At 42.0% G+C, this 17,573-nt stretch overlaps 8 protein-coding genes across 8 annotated transcripts; 5 read left to right on the top strand and 3 right to left on the bottom strand.

Annotated features, from left to right (window-relative positions):
* Positions 1 to 29: 29 nt before the first annotated feature.
* FOA43_000633 (uncharacterized protein) lies at positions 30 to 2,087 on the bottom strand (the record flags this gene model as incomplete). Its single annotated transcript, XM_038920960.1, has 1 exon — positions 30 to 2,087. The coding sequence occupies one exon, from the start codon at positions 2,085 to 2,087 to the stop codon at positions 30 to 32; it is 2,058 nt and encodes a 685-aa protein (XP_038776888.1).
* A 783-nt stretch (positions 2,088 to 2,870) lies between these two features.
* Positions 2,871 to 4,136, top strand: FOA43_000632 (uncharacterized protein; the record flags this gene model as incomplete). The annotated part of the gene is made up of 1 exon (XM_038920959.1): positions 2,871 to 4,136. The coding sequence occupies one exon, from the start codon at positions 2,871 to 2,873 to the stop codon at positions 4,134 to 4,136; it is 1,266 nt and encodes a 421-aa protein (XP_038776887.1).
* A 171-nt stretch (positions 4,137 to 4,307) lies between these two features.
* Positions 4,308 to 4,843, top strand: FOA43_000631 (uncharacterized protein; the record flags this gene model as incomplete). Its single annotated transcript, XM_038920958.1, has 2 exons — positions 4,308 to 4,314; positions 4,341 to 4,843. The coding sequence occupies 2 exons, from the start codon at positions 4,308 to 4,310 to the stop codon at positions 4,841 to 4,843; spliced, it is 510 nt and encodes a 169-aa protein (XP_038776886.1).
* A 37-nt stretch (positions 4,844 to 4,880) lies between these two features.
* On the bottom strand, positions 4,881 to 5,531 carry FOA43_000630 (uncharacterized protein; the record flags this gene model as incomplete). The annotated part of the gene is made up of 1 exon (XM_038920957.1): positions 4,881 to 5,531. One exon carries the CDS (start codon positions 5,529 to 5,531, stop codon positions 4,881 to 4,883), a length of 651 nt encoding a protein of 216 aa, XP_038776885.1.
* Positions 5,532 to 5,784: 253 nt separating this feature from the next.
* On the bottom strand, positions 5,785 to 8,823 carry FOA43_000629 (uncharacterized protein; the record flags this gene model as incomplete). Its single annotated transcript, XM_038920956.1, has 1 exon — positions 5,785 to 8,823. The coding sequence occupies one exon, from the start codon at positions 8,821 to 8,823 to the stop codon at positions 5,785 to 5,787; it is 3,039 nt and encodes a 1,012-aa protein (XP_038776884.1).
* A 1,602-nt stretch (positions 8,824 to 10,425) lies between these two features.
* On the top strand, positions 10,426 to 11,304 carry FOA43_000628 (uncharacterized protein; the record flags this gene model as incomplete). Its single annotated transcript, XM_038920955.1, has 1 exon — positions 10,426 to 11,304. One exon carries the CDS (start codon positions 10,426 to 10,428, stop codon positions 11,302 to 11,304), a length of 879 nt encoding a protein of 292 aa, XP_038776883.1.
* A 543-nt stretch (positions 11,305 to 11,847) lies between these two features.
* FOA43_000627 (uncharacterized protein) lies at positions 11,848 to 15,516 on the top strand (the record flags this gene model as incomplete). The annotated part of the gene is made up of 1 exon (XM_038920954.1): positions 11,848 to 15,516. The coding sequence occupies one exon, from the start codon at positions 11,848 to 11,850 to the stop codon at positions 15,514 to 15,516; it is 3,669 nt and encodes a 1,222-aa protein (XP_038776882.1).
* An 869-nt stretch (positions 15,517 to 16,385) lies between these two features.
* On the top strand, positions 16,386 to 17,258 carry FOA43_000626 (uncharacterized protein; the record flags this gene model as incomplete). The annotated part of the gene is made up of 2 exons (XM_038920953.1): positions 16,386 to 16,394; positions 16,464 to 17,258. The coding sequence occupies 2 exons, from the start codon at positions 16,386 to 16,388 to the stop codon at positions 17,256 to 17,258; spliced, it is 804 nt and encodes a 267-aa protein (XP_038776881.1).
* Between the last annotated feature and the right edge of the window lie 315 nt (positions 17,259 to 17,573).

The following is a 17,573-nucleotide window of genomic DNA, read 5'->3' as shown; positions in this document are numbered from 1 at the left end:
GTCATCTATTTACGTAGCAAAGTAAAGCATTATTCTATCACATAGATTTCGTGTACTTCCCCCTCTTCCTCCTTCGAGAGAATGGTATCTTCGAGTTTCCAGCCTGAAGCTTGGATCCTTTCGGCACAGTCCGAGTGTGCTAGTTTCTTGTCTAGTCCCAGAAGAAACTTTAGAAGAATTGAGACCCGTTCATTTTCTGCAGGGTCTATATCCAAACTAATAATGGCATCTATAGCTTCCTCCAAGCACCTATACTTAGATACATTAATGTCAATCAAGATATATGTAATTTTCAGAGCAATTTTAGAAAGGAATGCTTCGTCTGCGGAAGAGTAGTTTCCCATCACAATAAAAAAGTGCCTAAAGTCAGAAGTAGGAATCTTCAAAAGGCAATTGCAAACTTCTTGAAGGTACTTGTGTCTATGTTTTAATTGAGCAGTGGGTGTCATGAGAGTAATGTAATCATAACCCAAGAGAATAAGCTTCCTTCTTAACGGTATTGATTCTAATCCAAGAGCAGATTCCTCCTCTTCTGGATCCAATAAATCCGGTACATACTTAAACGTATCTCTTAATATGAGGTCACTTTCCATAATTGGTTTAATCTTTTCAAGTGAATCTAGCGACTCTATCAGGGCCAACTTCACCAATTCGTAAAATCCATCATCGAGCTCACCTCTACCAAGGCTGAGAACGTTTGCAAAGAATCTAGAATCCAACTTGTTCAACTCGGCCAACGAGTATTCGGCACACCCATCACCATCCAGTTGTTTCCACTCTAGTTGGTAATACTGAAGTATCAAGTAGAGAACGTTCTTCCAGATATTCCAGGTTAATCTGGATATATCATCATGTTTGGTGAGACCTTTAATTGCACATTTGAACCCCCAAAGAAAGTAATCCCATGGATCCCTACCGAGCTCATCGAAATTGGTATTTCCGAATAGGTCCGTCCGAGAAAGCCATTCCATTTCACTGAAGAATTGAAGGTTTTTCAATCCGTTTTGAAAAGCAGTATCACTATCACTCCTTGAAAACTGCTCGTCTGCAGAAGAGGAAACACGACTGCCACGTTCGGAAGCGTTTCTGCGGCCTGGTCTGGTATTCTCCAGTGATAGAAAGCCAAACGTTTGGAAAAGAAGTTCCCTAAGATTCTTTAGCTCGTGTGCAAAAGTCATGGCGGTATCAGTATCTTCTTCATCAAGCCAATTCATTGGCTTCTGTGCCACATCAAGCAAATCCTGAAGGTAGTTAGAAGCTCTATTACTCAATGGAATCGCACCAGCTTCTTTAAAAGTGGATTTGAGAAGCCCTTCTTCAAGAATAGAGTTCTCATTTGTAGTCGTTGCAGTCAAAATCAAGTTGAGAACCTGATATTGAGGATAGTTTATATAAGGATAGGAATGAGTGAGAATTCTCTGTAGATAGTCGACGAGATCGATGAGTGACTGATATTTAAGAATTGTCACCTGAACGTATTGCCATTTCTCGTGGAATCTCTCACAACTATCGGTACGTTCAGACTCTTTCATCACAAGCTCATCGAGATCTACCGTATCATCAAAAATTTTGGTGTCATGACGATCCGTTGTGATGGAAATACGACGTCTTTTTGAGTGAATCTCCTCGTCTTGCACAGAATGTACCGGTATATCCACGTATGGAAGAAACGAGGGAAAAGAAGACGTGTCAAATCCACTGACATCTTCTCTTTTGTCCTTATTCCAGATGTAAAAAACTCTTCCCCCATCATATACAGGAATCAAGGGTACCTCTTCACTGTTCTTAGTCAATGGTTTCCTATCCGTAGACATGTGTTCAAATGTATTGATCGAATAGACAAATCTAACAACTTTATTAGAAATCTCTTTGAATAATGATGAACATGATACAATATAGACCTCGTCAAGGTTGTCAAAGGCATCATGGATGCAAAGTACTTTGTTAGAGTACTTCTGGAATAGCGATCTGAAGCCAAGGTCGTCCAAAGACCGTTTAGATTCCGGATCGATAACTTGTTTCAGCTCTTTATCATACAAGAACCCATCGATTATGCTCAATTTGGAGTTGACTTCAATCGCAGACATGACTGTCGCAGTAGAGCTGAGAGAAGGGGGTTTTCTAGTTGACGTTACGTGAACAGAGAAGAAGAAAGAGCTCAGAAGGGGGATGTGGTGTATGGATGCAACAGGAAAAGGGATTTCTGATTTAGTCATTATTTGATTGAAGGTGTTGAAGAAGGCCCAGAATAGTCATATTTAACAACACACTACTTCTAAAAGGTTCTTGGTGACAGGATCAAAAACAAAGTGTGGTTTGAACTGGTGGTGGTGATCTTAGCTGTGTTCGTAAGTTTTGCTGTCTGCGACAGATTTTATGCTACGCTTAATGGGAGCCGATGATCATACTCCGGAGTTTACAGAGTTCTAGAGTTGAAGGACATAACGAAAGATATTAATCAAAACATAAGTAAACGAGTTTGAGATATTTGGGTTTGAAATCCTTATTCAGGGTATAAATATTTAATTTCCCATACTAATCTTACACCGATGATATCTCTCGATGAAAATTCATTAGAAAACTTAATTTCAATAAAATATACAAGAGTTTTTAGTAACAGTTTCTACATCATTCCTATCAGATATTCACCCTCTTCATCGTCTCTTTCCATCTGATTTTGTTGATCAAAGGGATCTTTTCAGTGATTCACCAATTCCAATCTTGTGGTTAATAAATTATCCGAAGCCTTTTTTTTTTTTTTGCTTATTCGCGACTTTCTGGCGGATGGCCATCATACAAAAATTCAATTCTCTGAATAACGAAGCCCTTCAATCTTCTACAACATCTCGATATTGTTGTTATAATCGGCTATGAATATTCCCCAACAGCAGAAGTCACCGTTTATGAATGGAAATGCAAATCCTGAACTGATATATAACAACCTGTTACGTGCATACTCTTCACAGTCTCCCCAGATAGATGTGGAGAGAGATAAAAAGAGGATAGATGTACTTCTTCAGATTAATACGATATTACTCCAGAAATGCATAATGTTGCAGCTTTATGTTTTGAACCGGCTGAACGTGAATGCATTAGATTATAATCAGAAGAAAGATATGTACCAAAACTATCTCAAACGTATCCATTTCAATTTGACCTGCTTAGCCTCGATCAATGATATTCACTCAGCTCCTCAAAATGCGGTAAAGAAGAACTATGTCTTGCCACAGATCGTGTTACCACCTCTTGAACTTTCTGAATTAAACGAATACTATAGAGCGTTGGATCAACTTTACCCAGAGGCTGTTCCTCTATTTCAGAAGCGTGTCGAGCTACTGGGGCAGCAACAGAGAATGAGGGCACAGGCCCAAGGGATACAGGGCCAAGCTGCGTCACCTCATTCAAAACCTCAAGTCCAGTCGCCAAAATCCGCGCAAAACCTCAGCGGTGGCCAGTTCTCGCAGTCTCCTTCGCAACAATATTCTATGCCTAATGGACAAAAGCATCAACAGGATCAGCAAGAGCAGCAGCGTCAACAGTTTAATGCCTTTGTACAGCACAACCCTTCTGTTCAAGTGCCATCTCAGAAGCCCCAAATGGCCCAACAGATGCCACAGCAGCAGCAACAGCAGCCAGTTCAACAGCAGATGCCACAACAGCAGCTGTCTCAACAGCAGATGTCACAACAGCAAATGTACCGGCAATTTCTTCAGCAACAGCAGAAACAGCAGGCTACTAGGGCTCAGAATATCGGTCAGCAAACCAGCCCGTCAATGAACGGTTCGCAGCAAGAGTTCTCATCATTCAATGGAAGACCGGCGACAGGTACTCCCCAACCACCACAACAATCATTTCAGTTTCTCAATGAGAACTACCCTAATAGCAACGTAAGCAGTCAACAACGGCAGGACAAGCAGCAGAATTTCAACAACATGCAACAATCCTCGGCACTAAATGGTTCGGTGGGTATTGACACCGGATCTCCTGCCGTTAGCAATGCGGGAGGCTCTGTATTAAGTCCCGAACAGATACTGGCACGGGCAAATAGTATCGGAACAGAGAGTAACGGCAACGGCGGTGCAAGTCTGGGGAACATTTCAGGACTTCCAAGCGGATTCTTTGACGGTTGGCAGTAGTCCTGCTTTTTGTATTATTGTTATACTCAGTATAATATTGTAACGCTAAAATAACTATAAAAATTAAAATACTACTCTTATTTCGCTTGTCCTGTTGAGAGCTTCACTTGTTCATTGGTATGGCCCGGACTAAAAGAGACCTATCATCTAGGCAAGCGTTCGACTCTATCTATGCCAAGTCGAGGCGATCCAATATTGCAGAAGAAACTGAGGCTAAACTTTTAGATGCATTCACTCTGTTTTGCGAGCTCCATGAAACGCAGGACGTTCATCTTCAAGATCTCAAACAACTATTCCAAGAGAATTTACATATTAACAAGAAATTGATTCAGTTCATAAACTTGGATGAGTTTAGGTTGGAAGCAAGCGGGAATCAAGATCTAGTGGATTTTGAAAAGTACCTTTATAACTCTGCCCTTCTATTGAACTTAAGCCAGCGACTGGAGATTATAGATTTCTACTGGGAGTTGGTGCTCGCAAATATAAAAGGGAAGGGAGAATTGACACCAGCTGAAAGGAAAAGTGCTTATCAGCAAACTCTAGACTTAAAAGATATCGAACAACTATCAAAGAACCTAAAACAAGCTATCCCGATGGACATCCTCATGAACATGATCACCTTGTGTAATGAAGGAGAAAGAGTATACCTCAACTACATGGATTTTGCGCTCATACTTGGCAGAGTAGGAGAACTCGGAGAGTCTTAAAGAGTACTTTGCTTTATATATATACTATACCTGAAGATCATAATATATGCTTCGATCTGAAATAGCTTCTCATGTAGCGGATCTGATACAAACCCACCGAGACCAAGACAATGATAACAATAACGCCAAAGTTTCTAACTCTTCTATTAGTGGATTCATTGGTATCTCTCAATCTCTCTTCTCTTTTAACAAGGTACTGCAATTCGTTGTAGAGATCATCAATCATCTCGTCTGCCTTTCTCAGCTCCACCTCTGCTGGTTTCAATTTCTCAGCAGCCTGAATGGCATTCCAATCTCTGGCAGCTGCTCCGGCTTCAACTTCCATCTCAACTTGTCTTTTCAAATCTGCACCGTTCGATCTGAAACCAGGCTGAATCTTGTTCTCAAAGCACACGTCAAATGAAGAAGACGATCTGGCAGTGAATGCAACTTTGAAAGAACCCGCAACATCATCTTTTCGGCGGTACTCGTTTCCATCAGCACTAACAATCTTAATGGAAAGAATTTGACCATCACCAATCTGGCCATCTGTGTTAACAATGACAACCACCAGTTGCCCATCAGTAACAAATTCTCTCACGCACTGAGGAGAAGGCTGTATCAAGGCAGGAACTTCAAACCTAAGTGCTGACACACTGCAGATCTGAAATAGTGCCAGCACAATCGCAGAAACTAAGTTCACAAGCATTTTACAAAAGTGAAATCACACCTCAAACTATCGTGTCACTTTGTGTATCAAGTTCAATTAGTTAACAAAAGACACCACGTCGAGAACGGAACAAATAAAAAAATTTGTCATCGCGTCGCGCAATTGTGAAAAAGACCTCGACTAATCGACCCGGACGCTTAAGCTTACTGAGCCTACGCCAATTGGTACAATGCATTGCTTTTATACACAGAACAAGGGATAATACAAACGATAAAGAATAAAGAAAGGTGAATCATTCTTCTGGAACATAATCATCCTCATGCTTAGGAGCCGGAGCCGGCGTCGGTGCATCCCAGTCTCCAGCAGCAGGAGTAGAGCCCCAATCATTAGTAGCTTTAGAGGCATTTTCATCCGGCTGCCAAGCAGAACGACCACCACCTTCATATGCAGTTTTACCACCACTACCACCATACTCAGTCTTTCCACCCCATGCAGACCGCGATCCTCCCGAAGAACCAGCCGACCAAGCCGGTGTCTTACCGCCATTCCACGATGGCGTTTTACTTCCACCATTACCAGATCCCCAGGCTGGAGTTCGGCTTCCACCACTGCTCCAAGATGGTGTTTTACCACCGCTACCCCATGCAGGGGTCTTGTCCCCATGAGGACCACCTGTTGAAGTCCATGTTGGCGTTCTGCTACCCCCAGAAGACCACATCGGAGATGTGGCACCAGCAGGGCTACCAAATCCCGGAACGGAACCAGCACCAACCTGTGGCGACATTCCTCCTCTAGGACCTCCAAAGGAACGTGCTCCTCCACGAGAAGTAACACCTCCAAAACCACGCGGTGCTGATTCTCCACGGAAACCTCCACGACCGCCACGACCCCCAAAACCGCCGCCTCTGCCAGCTCTTCTGGATTCAGAAAACTGTTCGTAAGGAATGTAATTTCCTGGCCTCACCTCAAACAACAAGTCTATCTTTTGAATAGGAATGATCTTGGCAGGATTATGCATCTCAACACGAGCGACGTCACCATTGGCATCCTTAACAATACCCTTTTTACCCTTGTAGGGACCCTTTCTCACACTGACATACTGGTGCAAAGAGGGATCCCTTCCACCCATCTTAGCAGTGCTAGCCGTCATCGAAGCAGACGCAGCGGCGTCCATTCTGTTAGGATTCATTTTACTCAAATCTGGCACTTTAAATGCCTGTGAAACAAGAGATCCTTTCGTAGAAACTGTTTGAACCGCATCAGAGTCAACCACGAACACACCGGTATTTTCAACCGAAGTTCTCGACTTGATGAAAACCCAGGTTCTGTAAATATGCAACACAAATCCCTGCCTCTTCTCTCCGTGAACTTCCTTAACGACATCGCCCACTTTCAGCTCACTACCGGCACGATCGGTGGCCTTTTCCGTCATTCTATCAACATACACAGCAGATTGAACCTGCTCTGGTTCAACACGTAAGACACGACCATCTGTGCGAAGTACAGTAAGAGCCTCTATCTCAGTTTTTAAAACTAAACCAACTTCTTCGGAGTTCAAACGAACAAGTTGGTGTAACTCAAAGCCACCAGATTCCGTTGACACAGCAGCAGAATCACTAGACCGCTGCAAATAGTTGGGAAAAACAGTGACATCCTGGCCAGTTTGGTCGGACACGAGAGTCACTTGCTTGTCCTGAACCTGCACAATCATACCACTTTCTCCCGAATGAACACCATGGATCACAGAAACATGATCACCAGGTAGAAACACTTTTCTTAGCGCTTTAATAGGAACATCAACCTCTTCGGTGATCTGCTTGCCTTCAGCAAAAGATTTGTCTTCAAGAACCACAGTGACAATTTTATCCTGTGCAGCACTGATAACACGACCGTGCATTCCAGTTTGCTCGCCGCTCGTCACAATAATCCTATCGTTCGGCTGGAAAGTGATGGCCGCATCACGACTCTTTTTTAATGTCTTTGCAACATTCTGCATATCAATACCATCGGTATCACCACTGCCATTGAACAAGGTCAATTCGCGCAATGCTGGTTTAACATCCTTGGTTACCAAATGAGAGATATTGATATCCTTGAATAGAAAACCGCCAATATATTCCTCATTGCGGTAGACAAAATAATCCCTATCAATTCTAGCGGTGGTAAGATGCTCCGGATCATGTTGAGATGCCTCCAACTGCGAGAATGGACGCTGAGGAGGCCTTGCCATACCAGAGCGATAACCACCACGACCAAAACGGCCAGAATTGGCACCACCATGGCCGTAGTCAAGACGTGGTACAAGTTTAACACGGACCTCTAAGTCATTTTCGGCCAAGTTGTCGACAACACCAAGGTCTCCTTTGTATTTCCCGGACTTCACACGAATATAACTTCCCGGCTTTAGTTGCAAATCTTCGGAATGAGCTGCACGAAGCAAATCCGGATACTCATCGATTGGAACAAGAACTTTACCGGTACTGGTGTAGATACCAGGGATACCAGCAAGAATTCTGTCCACGGCGTCCATTCTGCGAGCCTCAACATAAACGTAGCCAACAAAATCGTCCCTTTGAAAGGCACTGTATACACCTTCAACGCCCTTCATATTAAACATACGTGCGTACAACTGCTTGACAACAACCTTTTCACGACCAGTTCTCACATGAACACCCCAGATAGACGGATCTTCAACGGATGGTAGTAGTAAACGCTGTGACACTTTGGCACCGCTGCCCATGTAACGAGATGATCCAGAACGACCATACCTTTGCTTGAACTGATCAGCCAATGCCTGAGCATCTTGCTCATCCAACTTCTCTCTTGATCTATCCAATTTTATGTGAGTTGGTGCACCTTCCTCCTCATCAATACCAGTTTGATCATCAGCCAAAAACTCTCTTTTCAAAAGCTCGGCCTCTTCATCGTCCTCCTCCTCTTCATCATCCTCGTCAACTTCTGCCTCAACATCCAAGAACTTATTACCTTTCCTTTTCTTATGATTTTTTGAGTCATCCTCATCGTCATCATCGTCGTCGTCATCGTCGTCATCATCGTCATCGTCATCATCATCATCAGCGGCAGCAGCAGCATCGTCATTGCCTTCATCGCCTTCATCAACTTCTTCATTTTTTTCCTCAGGTTCATCATCTTTTGGGGCGTTCTGATTGTCCTCTTGAAGAACAGACCGATCTGGTTCCTTCTTTAGGACCCCTGGGTCTTCATTCTCTTTTACTTCTTCCAATTTCTCCTTTACTGTATCCTCTGTCTTAACTGGAATATCCTGACCCTCCTGCATTGATTTGCCCTCCTTCGTTTCAGTATCACTCATAACTTAAGAGGAGAAAATGGGTAATAAATATCACAAATAATTCTGGTGGCCTAACTTAAACTATGTGTATATCTATATATACTTTAGATCTTCTAGACAATTCAACGGTTATTTAGAGACTTAAGAAACGAGGCCTCTTCACTTTTACTCTCCTACAAAAAATACATTGGCTTACAAGTAGGCCTAGAAAACCTATCAACTTAACAAATTCAACTAAGCACAGTGTCAAGACCGATCCAAGGCTACGACGTTAGTCGCCTTTCTCAAGGAAAAAATTTTCTACGCCGGGTAAATTGTATACGACAAACCAGATGACGCGCATATGCCTTTCAAGATCAGAGTCACCTACCTAGCCACGTCACGACACGACACCATACATTTAATCACTGACTATCTTCTATTAAAATCTATATACACACTAAACCTCGGGTAACGAATACAACTTAACTACTCATTTCTTCTTCCAATCAAAGGCACCCCTAGAGAAATCCAAAGGCTTTCGTGCCTCTGCACCTCTTCTCTTCTTGGATTCTAGAAACATAACATGCCGTTGTGCTATTGGATCGTATCTCACCTGTGTAACCTCTTTAGCAGTTCTGGGTATAACAAGAGTTCTCTTGTAGCCAGTTTTCGCCGTAGAGATTAGCTGGACGATGGTAGTTCTAGCCTTAGCTTCTGTACAAAAAAAAAATGCTGGTTAGTAGACAGATAACAAGTCACGTAAGAAAGTTAGTCATCTCCATTCAATACTTACTAGCCATAATTATTGGTGAAGGATACGGTTATAGCCTAAGTGCACAAGTACAAATCCAGAAGAGCGTGGCAATTTCTGATGCAGAAAAAAATAATTTAATAAGGCGTAGTATGAAGTTCAGTGTAAGGATTTTCTTTTTCTTTTTATGTAATCAGGTTACCCACAGTAGATTTTACTCGACCGATGACTTCAGTCAGTATAAGCTCACCTGATTAGATTTAGCTAAGTGTGACAAGTGCATATAAAAATAAAGCCAATTACATGAAAAGAGGGGCTCCTAAGCAAACAAGCAATCATGAGACACACTAGACACGGCACTCCTTTCAGCAATGCTTGCAACGTCTTGACTGCCTATGAGAATCTTGTAGAATGACTTAGAAGTAGTGATGCAAAGTATTGCGTCATCGATTTTTATTTTTTTTATTTTTTTTATTTTTTTTTTCTATGGTTTCTTTGATAGAGCCTCAGAACAACCCGAGCTCAGCTCTTGGGCTCGGTAAAGAATTGCCAGTTGACTCCGAGAGACTCTCGGACTTTGTCAGTTAGAGATGATTAGTGATGATTGCTTCATAGACGAATATAATTGCACTTCGGAATCAAATTAAGTTTTTACGCCGATAACACATCACCTTGCTTAATGCTTCCGCCTTCGTGCGCCAACTCAGGGATCCTCCTCAGCCCACCTTCCTTTTTCGATTACGTCCTTTAGTTTTTCGTGTATGCATATATATAAAGCTTATTGTTCCCCACGATTAATTTTTTTATAAGTAAAATGTAGTAACACATTTTTCTTTACCTCTAAGTTCACCCATTCAAAAGTACCAATATCAATAAAATTACACTACAATATGCAAATCTTTATGGTTCATCCGAACTTGGAAGTGTCGGATTGCGACAGTGCCCCAAGCGCTGCCACTATCAACGACAAAAAACAGACATATTTGCACAACCTAAGACGATTTAGAAAGCTGATTCATCGGTTATCACACGATGATTCAGTTAAGACGATACCAGATTGGTGTCTTACACGAGATACCGAGAACAACGTGACGGAAATCATCCGCCGCAATTCGGGCGAATCTACGTTTGATACGCAGCAACATGCATTCACGGACCCTGAGTCTGATTCAAGTGACGGTATTGATAATCATGGAAAGTCGCCTTCTATGTGTTCTGCTAAAAAACTTGAATCAATCAATACGGTGGAAGATTTGCCGATCGAAACAGTACAGATTACAGATGAGGATCAACTTCCATTCAAGGAAGCTAAGGGGGATCGGTACCCGGACGGATCTAGAGTATATTATTTACTAGATCGTATGAATTTACCGAAAGTTACCACAATGACTCCTGACTTTAAAAATTTTTTGGCTTTGAAATACTTCCAACTTACGACGGATTTGTCCTTGGTGGAATTCAAATACATCGAAATATATTCCAAGATCAATAAGATCATCAAGGAGTATTTCTCTAAACCAGAATTGACTCCAGAAATTGAGGACGAAGGCTTTTCGAAGGTGAATGTCCAAATGGATCTTTTCCGTAAATTAGAAAATGTTTTGGTTCGGTTAAGACGTCTTAGACTGGAATTTGAAGATAGATTTGGCGAACTTTTCCAGAATCATGATGCTACTACCAGCATATCCAGTCATAATGATGCCACTATTCATGCTCTGGTCAACCGTAAAGCTACCGCTACTCCCACCGCTACTAGGGATTCGTTTTGAACACATGTAATCAAGCTTATGAAAAGCCTCATAGGGTTATTTTCGTTTCTTCTTTTCGTTATCTTGTTATTCAATATATACAAATAAACTGAGCCACACATCTTCTAGTTTGTGGCCTCATTAATTAGATAATCGCTTACATAACAAACGCGCTTCTCAATTGTGCTTCGTATAGTATGCATATTTTGATATTTACATTGCCCCCTTTTTTTTTATTTTTTATCTTTTTTTTCGGCGTAGCTGCAGATTTCTTTTTTCCTATTTCCGTTTTCCACTCCAGAAATTGAAGTGGCCTTCAGTTAAGCACATTGCTGCCGGTTGAGAATATTGATCTTGAACAAATTGATTAGCATTTTTCTTTTCCCTTTTCTGATTCATAGTGTTGAGTTTGCTTCTGTTATGAACGGCATTCATAAGGAGAACGAGCAGCCCATTTCTTCATTTGCGCGTGAAGCAGCAAAAAAGGCCATTTCTGGCACCAACACATTTACCGCTGCACAGCTTGATAGAGTTGTAGCCAGCGTACATCAAGCAGATAATCGAATGTCACGGAGACCAAATACATCTAAGAGAATGGCGGAGAATCGTATTGGCCCTTGGAGATTAGGCAGAACTCTAGGAAGGGGATCAACAGGGCGTGTGCGTTTGGCTAAGCATTGCACTACGGGGCGACTTGCAGCCATAAAAATCATTCCCAAATCCGCAGGCAAGCAACAGACCAAGGGGAAAATGCGTGTTGATGAGCATGGTTTGCCTTACGGAATTGAAAGGGAGATAATCATCATGAAGCTCATATCTCATCCTAATATCATGGGGTTATACGATGTGTGGGAAAACCAGAATGAACTTTATTTGGTTTTAGAATATGTTGAAGGGGGTGAACTGTTCGACTATCTTATTAATCATGGCAGACTTACTGAGAGAGAGGCTGCCCATTACTTCCGCCAAATTATTGATGCTGTTGCCTACTGTCATAAATTTCAGATCTGTCATCGTGATTTGAAGCCTGAAAATATCCTACTTGATCGCAATAAGAACATCAAAATAGCTGATTTTGGAATGGCTGCATTGGAGACGCGTCAGAAACTTCTTGAGACTTCTTGTGGCTCTCCTCATTATGCGTCTCCGGAAATTGTTGCCGGAAAGGCTTATCATGGCTCTCCAAGTGATGTATGGTCATGTGGTGTAATTCTATTTGCTTTACTAACCGGACATCTACCGTTTGACGATCCAAGTATTCGTACTCTTCTCATGAAGGTGCAGGCAGGAAGATTTCACATGCCTTCAGCACTGAGCTCAGAAGCCAAAGGGTTGATTTGGTCCATGCTTAAGGTGAAGCCAAGCGATAGAATTTCTATTGACAAGATATCTTCTCATCCCTTCTTGAAAAAATATGAATCACTGGAGCAACATCAGCATACAGACTCCATAGCACGTCAATTGGACAACCTTGATGTCTCAGCCCCTGTAACATCTCCGGATCGTGACATTTTTCACAACTTGCAAACGCTTTGGCATGGAGTTCCCGGCGAATCAATTATTACCAAGCTACAAAGCAGTGGTGGTACCCCCGAAAAGATGTTCTATTATCTTTTACAGAACTATAAAAAGACTCATGTGAAACAAGAGATCTCGGATTTTGATTTTAGCAGTGCAAGAAGAGCCGACGATGAATCCAGACGCGTACCCGTGTCCAGATTACCGCCGTCGCCTAGGAAATTACTGAAAATACCAAGAAGAAGTAGCAGGAGAGCCATTGCCAATGCTCTCATCAAGAGTACGTCCACCTCGTCGGTTGTCACGACCACTATTCAGAACGAAAGTGGAAATATCGTTCAGCGGTCTGTCAAAGAGATACCCAATAATTCTCTGAAACCTGCTGCCACGTCATCTTCGCCACAGAAGCGCAGGCGGCCACTTCAGAAAAGGAGCCTTAACAGTCTCAATGAAAATAAGCGGGTGCCACAACCTTTCAAGGCGTCCAACTTGTTCAATAAATCCATATCTTTCTCCAGTATAAAGTCTGGTGAATCCAGCAATATTTGTTTTGCTCTTCCTACGCAGAAGAAGATCACATTTAATCCCTCCGATATGGCTGAATTCAGATATTTGGTTGATACAATTTTTGAAGGAATTGTGTTGGGGGATGATCCCAAAAAAGGGGCCAAGAAACCCGCAATGGGTCAGCATGTTGAAGAGAAAAGGAGATCTAGTTATCATACTTCTACCTCTGACCGTAAATCATATGCATCGGACAGTATGAGTACCTCCGCCGATATTCAGGCCACCTCTATTTATTCGCCGCTACCAGAACTACCTGTTAGTGCTTCTGAAACATTGCACACAACCTCCTTAGATAACTGCTTTGTCTCTGTTTTAGACCCGAAGGCAAGAAAGATCAGCGGGAAAAAGGTTGCTATATCCTCTGCCCCCTCAACCCAGAATATTACGGGTGCTTCGTTGGCACTCCAGAAGCTGGGTATTGATATTAATAGTATCGACTTGAGCCTCTCAGCAGATTCTGGTAGCAATTTGGGACTTGCGAATGCAAGTGTCACTACAAGCAATACAACAGCCACTGTGTCTGTCGAGGTTCCCTTGCACAAGCCGGAAACCAACCCAACTCTCACTAGAAGCTTTTCTGGAATGAAATCACTCAAGTCGAACTCTACCAGAAATCTAAAATCTTTCCTTGATTCTCAGCATCAAATGATATCTCTTGATGATTTTAATAAAAAGCAATCAAATAAACAGTTTCATTTGGCAGTTCCCGAGGTGGAATTTCCGAATGATGGTGAAGTGGCTGGAATCAGATCCGTATCTCGGCCGGTTTCTGCTATTACGGCAGCTGCCACAACTTGTACCGACCCTTCGTCGCTGGGAACTCCAAATGGAAAGAGTCACCAGGAGGGTAAGTCAATTGATTACTCCCTACTTGGTTATGATATGTCGTACAGTGTTCACGCTGCGGTGCAAGTCCCTATTCTGAACAGCTCTAACGATCGTTTTGTTCATTTGAAAAACGTGCAATCCTCCGAGAATGATAAGTTCGCCGATGCCGATGAGGCCTTTTTTCAGAAGAACTTCATCTACGATAGTATCGCAAATGGATCTCAGTTAAAGGTCCATAGGAAGGCCGATTCTGGCTCTACACAGGGATCTCCCAATGTCTACCCTACTATCCGTTGCTCGTTAATGAATGGTTCTAACTATGAGTTGCCTGAAACGGCTGATAAGCGATTAAGTTTGACCCCTGAGAAGCAGAAACTCTGGAAAGCCACCACTAACCCACCTCGTATTTCGGAGGAAAAAAGAGCTTCTTTGTTTGCAGACCCACAAGAAGATACTCCTCCAATTAATGATGAAAAGGAAATGGAAAGAAATTCCACCATATTTAATGAAGAGGAAAATTCTGATCGTTTTGTGCTACGTGCTATTAAGGACACATCTAAGGCAAGAAACAGTACTGCTTTGCCTATCGACAGCAAGCGCAATAGTCTATTTGCCTCCGCAAGGATGTCTTGGGCCTCTACAGCCAGCAAGGCTGGCTCATTGTTTCAGCACAGGGCTCTCGATGTCTCCCCTATGGATCCCGTTTTAGGCTCTAATCACAGGGAAAAGGATCTAGAAGGTAGAGTAATACAATTCCAGGAGGACGAACCAGGTGCAAGGCCACCAGAAGTTTTATCATCTGTGGCTACATCTCTGAATACTTCGGTCCCAACCAAACGTCCTAGTTGGTTCAAAAGAATATTTAGCTCTTTGCTGGAAAAGCCGAAAGCTGACAGAAGCAAGAAGAGCTCCAAGAGTAAGGTGCGTAAAAGAAATAAATCTTTAGTGAGAAGAAAGACCAGTGCTCAGCATTTCCTTCCCGTGGTATTAAACGAGTACTATATTGAAGAAGACTATTTAACTTCCAAGCAGGCCAAAGCATTTTTGCTTGATGAAGATAACAAATATACCAACCTTAGGATTGTGCAGTCTGTTGATAACGAGAATGAGTTGGCCTGTGCTTTCACTGGCAGAAAGCGGAATAAAGGCATATTCAAAGTGATTTTTGAAGACCAAATTGGTTCACAATACGGTTTTGGCGGTTGTTTCGTGAAGATAGTCAAAATTAAGGGGGGAACTCTTACCTTCAATCGCTGCTGCAGGGTTATTGATGACGGCCTTAGATTGTTGGACAGCAAGCAACATGATCAACTAGTTTAATAGGTACTACATACTCAAAACTAACGATAGCATAAATATTACAATTCAAAAGAATACCCGCCGACTTTCTATCAGACTACAGGTTGTACCGAGGGGATAACCTTCTTACTGCCTAGTAACACCAAAGAGAAAAGGAAAGAAGGAAGCAATGCATTAGGCCCTGAATATGTTGTTCCCTCCATCTATTTACACCCAATTTTCGCTTCTTAAACGGGCGTCATAAGTGAAGGTAGTCGGCCAGAAAGCGGGAGAAATCCTTAAAAAATAAAACAACAACAAAAAGAAACGAGCTATGTAGCATTTGGTCACCAGTGTTACGTCTCATTCTGTCAAAAAAAAATTTTGATTTCCTGATCGGGAAACCCTGAAGTTATGCAACATGCTTTAGAAGCTAAAGATTATATGCGAGCAGAGTTCTAGAAATACAAATATGATACTCTGCAGTTGCAATAAAGGGGTAAGAAAACTAGACTAGATAGGCTAATTTTTTTTACTAGGGAATCATACTAAAGAAATATATTTAAGATGTAACTCAAGGTCGTGCTTATTATAGTAAACTAGAAGGCTGAGTGGAGTATGAAAAACGAGAGTAGGGAGTATGAAAGGAAGGAAAAAAAAATTTGAAGCGCAAATACCGAAAAAGAAACGAGGACCAATAGGAAAAACCGTTTTATTTACTCTCAGACGGTTCATAATCTGTCAGGGCTGGGAGGAGGTAAGGCGGGAGCTTGTCCGGTATAAAGTCTCTTCGATATCTCAAAGCCCCTAATCCTGTTTACTTCAGAATTTTACACTTCGCTTGGCATATTTGTTTTATATTTCGGAACTTTAGATATTTGTTTCTTAGCATTTTATTTAACGAAAAACCAATGCAAAAGGTACGTTTCTGTCAACTAAAGCTGCACAGCAGTTAGTCACCCAGCAGCAATTTACTAACGGTTACCCAGGGGTCGAATGCATTAAAAATTAGTGTTGTAGGAGATTTAGGTACAGGAAAATCATCTCTAGTTCTCCGATTTGTTCAGTCTTCTTTCTCGGATGCTCTTGATCCCAGCTTAGAGGATAATTACCTAGGAGTTGCTGACTTAGATAACGGAGAGAGATACAAGTTAGATATTCTTGATACGGTGGATGATGAACTTTCGGACGATTTGGAAGAAGTCATCAAGCTTTCAGACAGTGATGTGATTATATTAACCTACAGCATAAGTGAAGATGCCAGCTACAATAATCTTTTTCTAAGGTGTTCCAGGTTCAGGACAAGAAAAGAAAAAATACGGAAGAATGGCACTCTTCCGAAAACTTTGATTGTGGGTACCAAATCTGATTTGGAGGACCATAGACAAGTGCCAAGGAGCTCGGGTGAGAAGCTCATGAAAGCATTTGGCTTGAATGGATTTATAGAGTGCAGTTCCAAATCTGGATATAATGTGGATGAGGCTTTCAAGATTGCTGCGCAACTTGCATTAGAGAAGAGGTTGGAACAGGGAATTAGCATCGATGCGGTTTACCAAGACCGTTCTGGGACTACTGTGGATAGGAAGGAAGGTTCGGAATTTGATACGGATAAAGACCCTTCAAGTCAAGAAAATGAGTGCATTGGTGACAAGGATCCAGCTCATTTGAATAGCTTAAGTGCGACGTTACAATCGGGTCGGAGAAATGACCAGAGTACTGGCTCACTGGAAGATGCCGCCAAGTCGAAGCCAGAGCATGAATCATCTTGCTGTGTGATCATGTAAACCAGAAATGGCGTGTAAATACAGCATATTACTTTACTACGTGTGACGCCTTATGGTATAGAACCTGAAAGTTGTTTTAATTAAGTAGCAAATATATTTTATCGTCGTATAATATATCTGATATGGAAAAATGATAATAGACAATAGATGCCCCGATAAAAAAAAAACTCTATCTTTGTCCGTGCTGGTCTTCTGTTCTGGGGGTTTTCACAGTCCTGACCGGTTCAGTAGTTCTCGGAAAACGGTTAGAGGCGGTAATGTCCGGATATCGGACGTTTTTCTTTTGTAGTGTACATATTCATGTATTTATAAATA

The sequence above is a fragment of the Brettanomyces nanus genome, chromosome 1 (genome assembly GCF_011074865.1).
Source record: "Brettanomyces nanus chromosome 1, complete sequence".
NCBI classification, from domain to species: Eukaryota; Fungi; Ascomycota; class Pichiomycetes; order Pichiales; family Pichiaceae; genus Brettanomyces; species Brettanomyces nanus.
The sequence above is the reverse complement of the archived record's forward strand: the minus strand, read 5'-3'. Positions and strand labels throughout refer to the sequence as shown.